General features: G+C 37.1%; 1 protein-coding gene across 3 annotated transcripts in view; it reads right to left on the bottom strand.

Annotated features, from left to right (window-relative positions):
* Positions 1 to 303: 303 nt before the first annotated feature.
* The window catches only part of Klhl13 (kelch like family member 13), a 132,455-nt gene continuing 117,574 nt past the window's right edge, over positions 304 to 15,184 (bottom strand). For all 3 annotated transcript variants that reach the window (XM_052171424.1, XM_052171422.1, XM_052171423.1), the window contains 3 exons: positions 13,834 to 14,629; positions 7,050 to 7,163; positions 304 to 1,865 (listed from right to left, as the gene is read on the bottom strand). In XM_052171424.1, coding sequence (XP_052027384.1) covers positions 1,381 to 1,865; positions 7,050 to 7,163; positions 13,834 to 14,629 — 1,395 coding nt within the window. In that variant the 3' untranslated portion in view covers positions 304 to 1,380. The remainder of the gene's footprint in view (positions 1,866 to 7,049; positions 7,164 to 13,833; positions 14,630 to 15,184) is intronic.

The following is a 15,184-nucleotide window of genomic DNA, read 5'->3' on the forward strand; positions in this document are numbered from 1 at the left end:
CTTCATGGGTCACAGTAGGAAGGGAAGAGAAGGGAAAAGAAAGGGAGGGAGGACAGACATGTAACTGATTTTATAGTTTACCCAGGCTTGGCACTACAGCTGCATAAGAGTCAATTAGCATCTTTCACAAACCATTTTCTAAAAGGCAACAAGCAGTATCTTCACAGTGAGGTGAGGGCTGGCCCAGGTCTTTGAATAAAAGTCACATACACTTACGTGTTCAGCCTCCTGAGTCTCACTCCGAGGAAGACACTGAATAAGTGGAAATCAAATCGAAGAGTAATGAAAAAGCCCAGAGCAGAATGACATTAAATGTTTTTATTGAATAAAAGAAGGGAAACCATGGACATCATAGGGCAAAAGCAGCTTCCCAGGTGAAGCTGTTACACTTTGTGCTAAATAGCATCATGAACCAAGAGTGTACAGAATACAGAATACACAGAACAAGTAAGTTACCTCAACAGCAAAGGAGAAAAAGAGAAGATAATTTTTTAAGATAAAATTTGGTCAAGTGATAAATTTAGTTGCTCAAAATTTCTAGCCCTTATCCACCTAAATTCAGTATGCTTCGAAATATATGCATTTAACTTGTGCATACTGAATCCCCGTTTTTCATGGAAGCTGCGTTTTAGAATTTTTTTTAATGTCACATTTATTTGACCTGGCACTCAATTTTTAAAAATTTGTGTTTGATATAAGTATGTGTATGTTTATATCTACACACTTAAAAAACCCCAAACCAATTCTTATAAGCAGAGGGGTCATGCTTTCCCCCCAAAAAACTAGTGTTGATGAATTTCAGTTATTTCTCCTGTGTGTCTTAGAAACTTGGTGTGTTCTCAATGCACCCACACAGTCAAGTGGGTTGACAGATGTGTCAAAAATACTTTATGAAAAGAGGGAGGTAGCTCATGCGAGTTGGCAACCTTTAGGGTATTGTTTCCTGTTGGAGCAGGCTGCCTCCCTTTGACATCTTGCAGGTAAAGATGAAAGGAAAGTTTCTTTACTTTGAAGCCTAGAGAGCACAGTTGCACATTTACTATAATCCACCTTCAACTTGGCTTATAATGTAAGATGATGACTACCTTACACTCAGTACACAGCATTTAAAAAGTACTGAAGAAACATTTTGTAGACAATACTCTTTTGTTTTCATGTTAAACATCAGCTTCTATGGGATATATTTCAAGGATGGTTTGTTACCACTTTATAAACATTCTAGGCCATACAAACATCACAAGTAACATCAATGTCAATTTTTTTTTCTGTATCAATTACTGGAGGCTAATTCTAACATATATGCTACTTAAGGGAGGGGAAGAAGATAATCATGACACATTGCAAAGATAGGAATATAGCATCTTAATTTCAAGGATGATCTTAGGGTCCAGAAAGAGGGGACTCTCTAGAAGGTGATGGTGTGGTTTCAGGTGGATAAACTGTAAGTGTACAAGCTCGAATACCACCAAGGGACTCTGGCAGATCGAAAACCTTATGCCACTCATTTTTCTCTGGATCATACTTCTGCACTATCTCTACCATACAGCGATTATTCCATGAATATCCACCAACCACATAGATTTTATTCTCAAAGACAGCGACCCCAACATCGCTCTGCCCTCTTAACATGGAAGCAATGGGGGTCCACTGGTCAAGGATAGGTGAGTAGTATTCACAGCTCAGGACATCATCGTAATCACTGGTTCCTCGGAAATGGTTGCCACCAATGACATAGAGCCTATCCCCCACTGTACACATGCAGTGTAGGCCTCGGACAGTGGTCATTGGTGCCTTCTGAATCCATTTGTCAGTATCAGGGTCGAAGCACATGAGTTCCTTTTGGAAAGTGTCATGGGTAATTCCTCCTAAAGAATGAAAATAATAGGCATGAGGAAAAGAAATCCTAAAGAATGTAAAAAGTGAGGCTCTCTCATAGATAATTAACTTTTCCTACATTTTATGGCATATTATAGGTTATAAATATATGTGTTGTCACTCCATAGTCTTTAACAACAACAACAACAACAACAACAAAGAAAAGAGAATCTCATGTTTAACTATTTAAAACAAGTGAAAATGTTATATTATTACAACAACCTTCTCAAATGAAGAGCAAACATACTTAAGGAGTTCAACAGATGGAAAAATATTTTGGCCACTATTAGAGTTGACTGCACAGTAAATTCGAACTAGACAGCATCAGTGTGTTGACAGTTTAGTGAGTAGGCTATGGGTGTTGAGTACTAGCCTAGGATATTTTAAATTGCAGGTACCCATTAGTTCCCTTTCCAAATCAAAATACCCATTCTAGGTAACATATTAAGGTTTTGAATATAAAGCAAGATTTGGAATTTTGAACATAAGAATTTTATATATGTAGCAGTTGGTTGTTGGTGTATTGGGCCAAATTGGGTCAAATTACCTACAATCTGAACACAGATAGAACACAAATACTCCAACCTATGTAATGAAAGTACCACACAATATCTTCAGCAGACAAAGGACAGACTTAAGCTAATCTTTAGCTGAATCATGGATTTGTCAAGTAGCCAGACAGAAATTAACAAAACATATTTTTTCTAATCTTTAAATCTCTACCAGAAAGCAAAGCATTGCTTTTTGGGTATAACATTGGCTCAGTTCTTAGCCTAACATCAATGTGGAAGATGATGTTTTGCAGAACATACCAGTTATGCCAAAGTGCCACTAAAACCATTCTGCTTTTCTCCAGAGAACAAGGAGCACTTACACACATAAACTAGGTAGGCGATAAAATATGATTTCCTTTATGGCTTTGGCAATGTAACATGCCCTATAGTCACTCATGAATTGAACCCTGGAAACCTGCCAACCACATGCCACACAGAAATTCACAGACCCTTCCTGACTAAAGACATCATAAGGCAATGTTCTGTGACTCATCAGCCCCTTAACAACTTTGCTTTCTAATAACAGACCTATTTTTCTGGCATTGAAGGGAGAGGGCTCTCAGAGGCAGACAGAAGTAGGGAAGAAAACAGAGAGGGTGAGAGGGAGAGGGAGATGTAGGGGGGAGTAGAGGGAGATAGTGGGGAGGGAGAGAGGCAAGGGGGAGAGGGAGGTAGAGAGAGGAAGGGAAGGAGAAAGTATGTGGGGTGAACATGATTGCCTAAAAAATTAAATGGCAATATCAAAAATAATCACTATGTTAAAACATATTTCTGAAATCATGAAATTCTGAAGGGAAATACAAGTACAAATTATTTGAGAGTGAAAGTTGTTATTTGAATGATGAATAAATTTGAGCCATTTTGGAATTGTCATACAAAAATGCCTTTGCATATAATGGCACCACAGTAGAATACCTATTGTAATACTAAAGGAATAATATATGTGTTATGTTATGGATATTATATATAATGGGATACATGTAAAAAGATTATTATGTATGCTATATTTCCTAATATAGCTTAGCCAAATTTTAAGTCAAACAAATGATTACTACATGTGAATGGTATTTACTAGAATACAGATTATTGGGGCTTACTTAAGGAGGTCAAAGGGATACAAATTGGAAAGGAGGAAGTCAAACTATCATTATTTGCAGACGACATGATAGTCTACCTAAGTGACCCAAAAAACTCCACTAGAGAGCTCCTACAGCTGATAAACAACTTCAGCAAAGTGGCAGGTTATAAAATCAACTCAAGCAAATCAGTGGCCTTCCTATACTCAAAGGATAAGCAGGCTGAGAAAGAAATTAGGGAAATGACCCCCTTCACAATAGCCACAAACAGTATAAAGTATCTTGGGGTGACTCTTACCAAACATGCGAAAGATCTGTATGACAAGAACTTCAAGACTCTGAAGAAGGAAATGGAAGAAGACCTCAAAAAATGGGAAAACCTCCCATGCTCATGGATCGGTAGAATCAATATAGTTAAAATGGCCATTTTGCCTAAAGCACTATACAGATTCAATGCAATACCCATCAAAATCCCAACTCAATTCTTCACAGAGTTAGAAAGAGCAATTATCAAATTCATCTGGAACAACAAAAAACCCAGGATAGCTAAAACTATTCTCAGCAACAAAAGAAAATCTGGGGGAATCAGTATCCCTGACCTCAAGCAATACTACAGAGCAATAGTGTTAAAAACTGCATGGTATTGGTACAGTGACAGGCAGGAGGATCAATGGAACAGGATTGAAGATCCAGAAATGAACCCACACACCTATGGCCACTTGATCCTCGACAAAGAGGCTGAAAACATCCAATGGAAAAAAGATAGCCTTTTCAACAAATGGTGCTGGTTCAACTGGAGGTCAGCATGCAGAAGAATGCGAATTGATCCATCCTTGTCTCCTTGTACTAAGCTCAAATCCAAATGGATCAAGGACCTCCACATAAAGCCAGACACTCTGAAGCTAATAGAAAAGAAACTGGGGAAGACCCCTGAGGACATCGGTACAGGGAGAAAGTTTCTGAACAGAACACCAATAGCATATGCTCTAAGAGCAAGAATTGACAAATGGGACCTCATAAGGTTACAGAGTTTCTGTAAGGCAAAGGACACCATCAAGAGGTCAGATCTGCAACCAACAAATTGGGAAAAGATCTTCACCAATCCTACATCAGATAGAGGGCTAATATCCAATATATATAAAGAACTCAAGAAGTTAAGACTCCATAAAACCGAACAACCCTATTAAAAAATGGGGTACAGAGTTAAACAAAGAATTCTCACCTGAAGAACTTCGGATGGCGGAGAAGCATCTTAAAAAATGCTCAACTTCATTAGTCATTAGGGAAATGCAAATCAAAACAACCCTAAGATTTCATCTTACACCAGTCAGAATGGCTAAGATTAAAAATTCAGGAGACAGCAGGTGTTGGAGAGGGTGCGGAGAAAGAGGAACACTCCTCCACTGCTGGTGGGGTTGCAAATTGGTACAACCACTCTGGAAAGCAGTCTGGCAGTTCCTCCGAAAACTGGGCACCTCACTTCCAGAAGATCCTGCTATACCACTCCTGGGCATATACCCAGAGGATTCCCCACCATGTAATAAGGATACATGCTCTACTATGTTCATAGCAGCCCTATTTATAATTGCCAGATGCTGGAAAGAACCCAGGTATCCCTCAACAGAAGAGTGGATACAAAAAATGTGGTATATCTACACAATGGAGTACTATTCAGCCATTAGAAACAATGAATTCATGAAATTCTTAGGCAAATGGATGGAGCTAGAGAACATCATACTAAGTGAGGTAACCCAGACTCAAAAGGTGAATCATGGTATGCACTCACTAATAAGTGGTTATTAACCTAGAAAACTGGAATACCCAAAACATAATCCACACATCAAATGAGATACAAGAAGAAAGCAGGAGTGGTCCCTGGTTCTGGAAAGACTCAGTGAAACAGTATTTGGCAAAACCAGAACGGGGAACTGGGAAGGGGTGGGAGGGAGGACAGGGGAAGAGAAGGGGGCTTACGGGACTTTCGGGGAGTGGGGGGGGGGCTGGAAAAGGGGAAATCTTTTGAAATGTAAATAAATTATATCGAATAAAAAAAATAAAAATAAATAAATAAAAAAAATGAACTAGAGAGAAATGCTTTCCAATTTCTTTTTTTTTTCTTTTCTTTATTCGATACATTTTTTATTTACATTTCAAATGATTTCCCCTTTTCTGGCACACCACTCCCTGAAAGTCACATAAGCCCCCTTCCCTACCCCACTCCCTGAAAGTCACATAAGCCCCCTTCCCTACCCCTGTTCTCCCACTCACCCCTTCCCACTTCCCTGTCCTGGTTTTGCCTTATACTGCTACACTGAGTCTTTCCAGAACAGGGGCCACTCCTCCGTTCTTCTTGTACCTCATTTGATGTGTGGATTATGTTTTGGGTATTCCAGTTTTCCAGGCTAATATCCACTTATTAGTGAGTGCATACCATGATTGATCTTTTGAGACTGGGTTACCTCACTTAGTATGATGTTTCCCAGCTCCATCCATTTGCCTAAGAATTTCATGAATTCATTGTTTCTAATGGCTGAATAGTACTCCATTGTGTATATATACCACATCTTTTGTATCCACTCTTCTGCTGAGGGATACCTGGGTTCTTTCCAGGTTCTGGCTATTATAAATAGGGCTGCTATGAACATAGTGGAGCATATATCCTTATTACATGGTGGGGAATCCTCTGGGTATATGCCCAGGAGTGGTATAGCAGGATCTTCTGGAAGTGAGGTGCCCAGTTTTCGGAGGAACCACCAGATTGATTTCCAGAGTGGTTGTACCAATTTGCAACCCTACCAGCAGTGGAGGAGTGTTCCTCTTTCTCCACATCCTCCCAACACCTGCTGTCTCCTGAGTTTTTAATCTTAGCCATTCTGACTGGTGTAAGGTGAAATCTCAAGGTTGTTTTGATTTGCATTTCCCTGATGACTAATGAAGTTGAGCATTTTTAAAGATGTTTTTCCACCATCCAACGTTCTTCAGGTGAGAATTCTTTGTTTAACTCTGTACCCCATTTTTTAATTGGGTTATTTGGTTTTCTGGAGTCTAACTTCTTGAGTTCTTTGTATATATTGGATATTAGCCCTCTATCTGATGTAGGGTTGGTGAAGCTCTTTTCCCAATTTGTTGGTTTGAGGCCTTCATTATACATCTATAACCGAATTGGTTTGGTGCTAGATTATAAATTTACAGAATACTCAAATCACTCACACATAAATATACACATAAAAGTCTTCCTAAAATATAAATACATTTTTGCTATTTTTCCCAGAAATTGTTATTATTATTATTAGCACTATATATATGGAAAGATCATATTCAGTGGGAGAAGCACCTAACTCTGCAGGGACTTGATGTGCCAGGGTGGGAGATACCTGGGGGAGGGGTGCTCTACTCTCTCAGAGGAAAAGGGGAGAGGATGGGGAAGGAAGTATGAGAGGGAGGGACCAGAATGGGGGACAGTGATCAGGATGTAAAGTTAATAAATAAATTAATTAAAAATGAATAAACATTCTTATGATAGGTTCACAGTGTAGTTGTCTACCTGAAATATACATCACTCCTCCATACACAGTTCCAGCATGGCCATAGTGAGGCTCATTCATTTTGGCAACGTAAGTCCATTCATTGGTTCTTGGATTGTAACATTCCACAGTAGCTGTTAAAAAAAAATACAATGATCTTTTAATCTCAAGTTTTATTTTAGTAGAATAATAGTAATACCATATTAAACTCTGAAAATGCATATGAGAGTCCTCAGAGGGCCTCTTATCAAACTTTTTGAGACTGTTAAGAGATATTATATTAGGCTAGATTATGTTAATTTATAAAACATTATACAACTGTGAAAATCACTAAGGAACAAACATCACTATCTTCAAAACCTATTGTACAGCTCAGTCTGAGGATTTAGTTCCTGTTTCACTATGGTAACTGCTACAACCAATACCACCATTCTTATCCCAATGATGATTGGAAATAATATGTTAATTTCTTTATCAATAATCAATTTGTCCTCTTCAACATGAAGTATACTTTGGACACGTGACCTCAATTACTTCAGTATCTTTCAATCTATCCATTGTTGGAAACCACAAGATCTGAACAATAGCAGTCCAGACAGATTTAAAAAAAATGTTTCTTTTTACAAGGAAAGAAAAAGAAATACTGAAGATGGGCAGGAAGCATGAAGTCTAGATGGATTCTAAAGGTTTAGATTTACTGATTTAAAAGCAAATCCAATTCTTTGTTTCTCTCAACCCTGTCTTTTCAACTGACAAAGTCATAACACTATGCAAAGAAGCATGGTGGCAACCTCAAAATAAAATTTACTTTATGAAATAGGTTTTACTTTAGGATAAAGCTCTAGGCAGTGACAACAAGCAACTTCAACCCAAATGTGATCCTAACTGGAGAGTAAACCTTTGAAGCACATTCTCTACTTAATAAGCACAGGCAAATATGGAGATAGAGGAGGGATTTTGTTTGTGTTCTATGGAGTACTTTCATTTATTCCATCAGTTCACTTTGGCCAAGCACTCTTGCTCCTCCCATCATGCCTATATATTAGCAATTCACACCCTTCTAGTCCTTCCCTTTTCCACTTACTTCATGTTTATATTTTATACGATTCTCATTCTGATCTATTCTTGTGATGTCCTATATGAGACTGTGGAGTTTTAATGGGACCATAGTAATGATGTATTTATAGCATATACTATGATGTTCTGATGTGTGTATACATATATGAAGGCCAAATCAGAATTAGTATATCTGTCTCCTCAAGTACATATTGCTTATTATTTTGCAAAACCTTTTAAAATACTCCTTTCTAGTTGCTTTTAGCATGACTATCACCTGACAAGCAAAACGCAGATTGTACACTCTTCTTTCTCCCCCATTTTTGCCTCATATACAGAGGGTCTTAATGTACTGAGTGGCATGTGATATTAGAAAAGCAATAAATGGACAAACTTTCTATGAGAAAATAATCTAATCTCACATCCTAACGGAAAGGGGATTTTTTAAAAAGACTTCCAGGTATCATTTTCTTCATTTAGTTCAAGCCAAAAAGAGTCCTGACTAAATATATGCTTCTCTTAATGCAACATTTTTTCCTTGAACTTTGAATTTTCTCCATTATAACTGTCCTTTTCTATATCTAATCCACTTGTCTAGATGTAGTTTCCATTATTTTCCTCTTATTCTTTTTATGGTGGAGTTATAGATTGACTAGCTAATCATGGTGCTTGTTAACATTCCCCTGTATGAAAAGATAATGTTGTTCCTGTATCAGTACATTAATTGCATTTTTCTAATAGTAATTGTAAGATCCATCCATAATCTCTCATGCAGGAAACTCCCAGTGCAAGATGGAAATTCATCTCTCTAACTATATGATAGCTCATCAACCCTGAGCATCCCCTTTCCAGTCGGGTCATCAATCACCTTTACACTTTTTAGTTCCCTTAGTTTTACTGTTAACCTTTAAAGCTCTTTGTGTCCCACTGTTTTTATTAGATAAATCAATAGCATTCACTATGAAAAGAAAATGCAGCTGATTCAAAATCTGATGTGAACATTCTTCTTTCACATTTGTGCAATAATCAGATACAGATTGCTATTGATACAACTGACAAGCAGGGAAGGAGGGCAAAGGCATCACAAAGCAAGGTGCTTGTGCCCTAAGGTGATGGTTACAACATTAAACACCAGGGAAAATGCAGGTTAGGTGTTAAGAAACTTTAGTCCCTGCCAGATCTAGTCTTCCAAATCCATGCCCATTTCTCTATGCCCCACAATATGGCAAAATGAATGGCAAAGCATTTTTAAAGGCTGGAAAAATCAACCAAAGGACTATTCTGCATCATAAAAAATGTATGAAATTACTATTTCAATGGTCATAAATAACGTTTTATTGGAGCTGAGGCCCAAGTATTTGTTTAACAACTATCTACAATTGCTTTTGTTCTATAAGAGTGGGGCTCATTTGCTGCAACAGAGAATTAATACCTCAAAAGCTATGACTAGACTTTCTAAGATTTTACAGAAGTTCCCTAACTGCTAGAGACTCAACTTCAGTGCTCTAAGGATCTGGTGTAGGACTTAAGAGACCCTTCAGTTTCATAACTATAATTAGGATGCTTATTACATCTGTCTGAGGGATCCTCATTTTCTCAGATGACTTTATCAAGGTCTTGGAGAGATAGCCCAGCAATTAAGATGGCTGCTCTTTTAGAGGTCCTGAGTTCAATTTCCATCAACCACATGGTGGCTCACAACCATCTGTAATGGGGTCCAATGCCCTCATCTAGTATGTCTGAAGGCAGCTATAATGTACTCATATACATAAAATTAAAAAGAGAGAGAAAGAGAGAGATAATGCAGAACTTCCTCTAGATCTAGAATCTGTTTACTAATCAACAAAACCCCAAATCCATTAAAGGGTACAGGGCTCACTTAATACATTTTAGCAATTTTGCTGTGTACTTATTTGAAATTTTAATGTTTTTCTGTTATTTTATCATTTGAAAACTTGTTTATTTAATATATAATTGCACTGAAAGGATCTGAGCCATTATAGTCTTCTTCAAAATAGAAGCCTGCAATGGAAGGCTCCTTTCATAATGATATTATACTTTTATAAGGTTGAGTAAAAAAACCAAAAGATACTTTTGAAAAATGCAAAAATGTAGTAGCTCCTATACACTAATCCTATTTTCCTGTTGCAACCAGTATCAGGGAGAGCAGAAGACCCAAGGAATTATACTCCAGCGATAAGACAGGCATGAAGGTATTCAAATAATCTTTTTTTTAATGTGCTACAGACTTTTCCCCTTAAGAGCCTCATATACTCCATGAGAGAATTTGAAAAGACCCAGTACATTAAAATTAATGTATCATGTCTTACAAAAGTTGTCACTGTTTTCCTTTTATAATTACATATGGGATATGGATATTGTATATATGAAGATTACATGATGTACTGGAACCAGTCAATGAACTTGTTAAATTATTAAGAGACTTTCCCCATCAATCCCTGTTTCTTTCCAGGCTCTTGCTATTACCTACTCTATTTCAGTAGCCATGTGAGTGTGGAAATCTAATGAGTTAAAAAGAGGATGCTCTGAGGTTGAAGATTTACCTCAGTGGTAGAGTGCTTGCCTAGCAAGCACAAGGTCCTGGTTTCAGTCCTCAGCTCTGGGGCCTTGGGGAGAGGGGAATGCTTCGTTAAAGGAAGGGATGCTAGCAAGTCTATATAAGGGTAATTTAAAAAACAAACAAACAAAAAAACCCCCATCCAGTCTTAGATATATGTATGTAAGACTTTAGACCTCTTTTTGCTCTTCTGCAAAAAACAATGTGGGTGGCAAAACTAGACAGTGCAACCAATACAAGCTCTCTTTGGATTTATATAAAGAAATCATTTATTATAAGATTCAGAAAAATTCATTGTGTTCACTAGGAAGAGAAATCAACGATGATTACAAGTTTTGCTACCTCAAAAAAATAATAAGGCGGCATATTCTCCACCTCAACAGGAGTTAGTGTCAGAAAATGAATGAAGTCTCTTGATTTTAGTTTTGTGCAATGATTCTTTCTAGCCTGAACTCTTTCTTGGAATCAAGACTCTCAATTTGAATCACTTAGTATGTCAATCATATAATTTTTAAAAATCTATATATTGTACTTTAAACTACTTAGTAAAACATGTTTTTGACAATGATGCTATTTTGGAAGTAATTAATGCCTATAAAAATTTAGGAATGGTTTTAATTTTGTGATTTATACCTGATGGGAGTTCTCTCTCATTTGCTTTCTGTCTGTTTTTTGAGACAGAGAGTTTTTTTGTTTTGTTTTGCTTGTGTGTATGTGTGTGTGTGTGTGTGTGTGTGTGTGTGTGTGTGTACCTGACTGTCCTGGAAATTGCACTGTATATCAGGCTGGCCTCAAACTCAAAAGATCTGCTTGCCTCTTTCTAGGATTAAATGTGTGTACTAACATGCCCTGCTAAGGGAGATCTCTTAAAATGAGATGAAATATCATGAAGTGAAGTATAATAGAATTAGAGCAGCTTCATTACAAGGAGGTTTAGGATCAGTACTGCAATCAGACAAACAGTTGTAAAAAATGTGGTTTGTGAAATAAGATTAAAATCAGTTGATAGCATAGTAATACTAATAATAGTAATAATAATAAATTTAAAGTAAGATGTATCTTTAGGTTAACCTTTGTGAAATATTTTTAAAGTCAGAGTCTCACTATGAGGTCCAGATTGGCCTTGAACTCGGACTCCTTCTGCCTCAACCTGCCATTTTTTCCCCACAACCTATCCCATTCACCCCTTCTTGATCTCAAATTTATAATCAGTCCTGTGTGTGTGTGTGTGTGTGTGTGTGTGTGTGTGTGTGTGTGTGTGCACATTTCTCTAATTAGGGGTACAGATTATGTCTCTAGATTCTTAGTTTTACATAATGATTTTCCATGGCTTAGAGTATAATTCCACCCAAAATAATATTCCTAATTATATTAGGGACAAGTTAATGAAAAGTAAGTGGTTGAATATTCATTCACAGTACTAAGAAAGAGACCCATCCCATGTATGAAGAGATGTTTCAAAATGACCACGAATTGCTTCCTAGAATTCTGTCAATTTTGAAGACTATCCTTATGGTAGTTACCTTTTCAGTAAACCACAAAATCATCACTTGGACTTTCTAGGCATTTTCAGATATCAAACACTTAAAATAACACAATAACTTGAAGATAATATGTGTGGCTAAACTAAGAAGTCCTAGAATGTTAATTCTATGCTAAGAGCATGAGTATCTCATGCTTTTAGAAATCTGACTAATGAAAGAAATTGGAAAACCCATGTAGTTAATGACAATGCCATCTAGGTCTCCAGATCTACAAAGCTTGGTTCCAGGAAAACTTTCATAACTCCAAGTAGAAAAATCATATAGAAAAGATGAGTAACATCAAGGCAATGATACTATCAAAGAAAAGTAAAAATTAGGAAAGTAGTTCTTTTCTCCAACAAAAAGTTTGATCTAAAAAAACTACTAAAGTCTCTAATTGCTTGCAATACTAGGAGAAAAAGTTTCTGAGAAATACTCTAAATTTATTTAAAGCCATGACAGATGATAAAGAGTTTGAGATACTTGCCACCTCAAGGATTCTATGTAGTACCAAAGGGCTAAATTAAGGCTAGTGACTGGAGAATACTTCACAGTAGTACAGTGCTTGTCTACCACATATAAAGTTCTGAGCTTGAGATCCCACACTGGGATGGCAACAACAACTACCAGATAAAACCAGTCAACTTCATGCTGACAATGATTCTTTCTAGACACTCTCCAAATAAAAGACTGTATGGTTGGTAATTTAAAAGATTAACAATAGTAGTGGTGACAGACATAAAATGAAGTATCCCTAGCATTCATTATAGTAAAAATATATTATTCATATTTAATCTAAAATGGACCTTATGGGATTGATTAATATAGACAAAATATTTCTGTTAAAATAAACTCATGACCAATGTTAAATTAGGAAGACAAAAGAAATATACAATGGTGACACCTGTCTAATGTTTCAGTAAGAGTAATTTTGAAAACTAATAATCAGAGATGTTAATATTCTGAATGAACTGTGTACATTTCCTCCAGAAGAACATTATCTTACTGTGTGGTCACTATTAGGTATCAATTCTGGAAATGAGGAAATAAGAAGAGCCAGGCCTCTGTAAAGAAGGATCTTAACCTATGAAGTAGCATAGCTCATGGGCTTTTAATAGTGGAGAATGAAGAATGATGCCAGACTTCTATCAAGGCTCTATTAGAATATAAATTACTTGAATATATCTTCCAATTGATCTTTCAATATGAAAACTATATCTATATGTGCTAAACAGTTATTCAAATTCAGCAAACTAAATTATTACTTATAGTTTAGACCTTGGCTAATATTTTATGCAGAAATAAAACATAGAGATGATCTTTGATATTTTCTTACAAAAATAGTCTACAAATGAAATCCTAGATATATTTTTAATCTCTAAATTTTGAGAACTGTTTATTTTATTACCTACAACAAATTTTTGTTTTGTTTTGGTTTTTTTGTATTTGGTTTTTTCGAGACAGGGTTTCTCTGTATAGCCCTGGCTGTCCTGGAACTCACTCTGTAGACCAGGCTGGTCTCAAAGTCAGAAATCCGCCTGCCTCTGCCTCCCAAGTGCTGGGATTGCAAGTTTGCGCCATCACCACCCAGCTCAAATTTTTGAATAAAGAAAATATCCTATATGTAATATGGGTAGAGAGACTTACGTAGTTCGCCAGCTGCATTTCGTCCACCGACTGCATACAGAAATCCTTTGAGGGCACTTAGGTGGAAGAAGGTGCGCTTTTCATTTAAAGATGCAACTTGGATCCATTTGTTGTATCGAGGATCAAATCTAAACACTGTATCGACGGCGGTTTTTCCTTTTGTGTCGTAATTACTCTGCCCACCAACAACGTAGAGAAAATTTCCGATGACAGCAATGCCATGCTGGTATCTTGGGGCATCCATGGGGGCGAGAGATTTCCACTCATGGGTCTTTTCATCATACATGCGCAATTCTTTACTGACGACAAGCTGCTGTCTCAGGACTCCTCCGAGTGTAACCAAATGGGTGGTGTCAGACCGAATGGCAGTCCTGTCTGACTGCATAACTGGCTGCATAAATGGCATCATTTGGTAATTGCTGGCTTCCAGAAGCAAATTGACACAGGTATTGTCAGTTCTCATGAAATCCACCGTTTGCACATAATTAATGAGCTCCTGGGGTGTCATCAGCGGAAATCGTATGTTCTTCATCAGTTTTGCGGCAACGTCCATTCTAGGTTCTTCCAGGCGAAGCCAGCGACAGGTAGCTTTGAAGAGCTCAAGTTCGGTGCAGCGCTTAAGGCTGTTGCTGGAAAGCACAAAGGCAAGACGCTCAAAGGGAAGCTTCAGGAACTCCCCAGTGCTCAGCAAGGCAGCAAAATTCTTTAAGACGAAGCTGTTGACATATTTATCCACTTCTGTCAGATGGTAGGTGTTGGCAATCCGTCCAACTTCAATACAGTTATCCAAAGTGACCTAGGATAACAATAAAAAAATTCAAACATGAAAATTCTGGACATCTACGTTTTGAACACAAAACTCGTTTTTGTTGTTTTTGTTTTTTGTTTGTTTGTTTTTTGTTTTTTTGTGTAGTCCTTGCTGTCCTGGAACTCATTCTGTAGATTAGGCTGGCCTTGAACTCAGAAATCTGCCTGCCTCTGCCTCCCAAGTGCTGGGAATAAAGGCGTGTGCCACCACTGCCCAGCCCCACAAAAACTCTTATTTCAGAAGAAGAATGCTTTATAAAATCCATATAAATGCAAATAAAAATTCTTAAATTTAAGTGTATAAAGATGTAAAAAAGATGCAAACAACCTTCATCTGGTTCAACAAAAAGATCTTAAGAAACAACATTTCAATTAACTATATCCAAAATAAATTAAGTTTTTCTTCCTCAAAAATTGTTCACCTCCTAATTACTGATGAAATTATTACTAGATGAAAAATTTAGGAAAAATATTCAATTACAGTCACATCAACTTCTTCCTCTTGGTTGTTCAAAATAGCACATAACTAGCATGTCACAAAACA

The sequence above is a fragment of the Apodemus sylvaticus genome, chromosome X (assembly GCF_947179515.1).
Source record: "Apodemus sylvaticus chromosome X, mApoSyl1.1, whole genome shotgun sequence".
NCBI lineage: Eukaryota > Metazoa > Chordata > Mammalia > Rodentia > Muridae > Apodemus > Apodemus sylvaticus.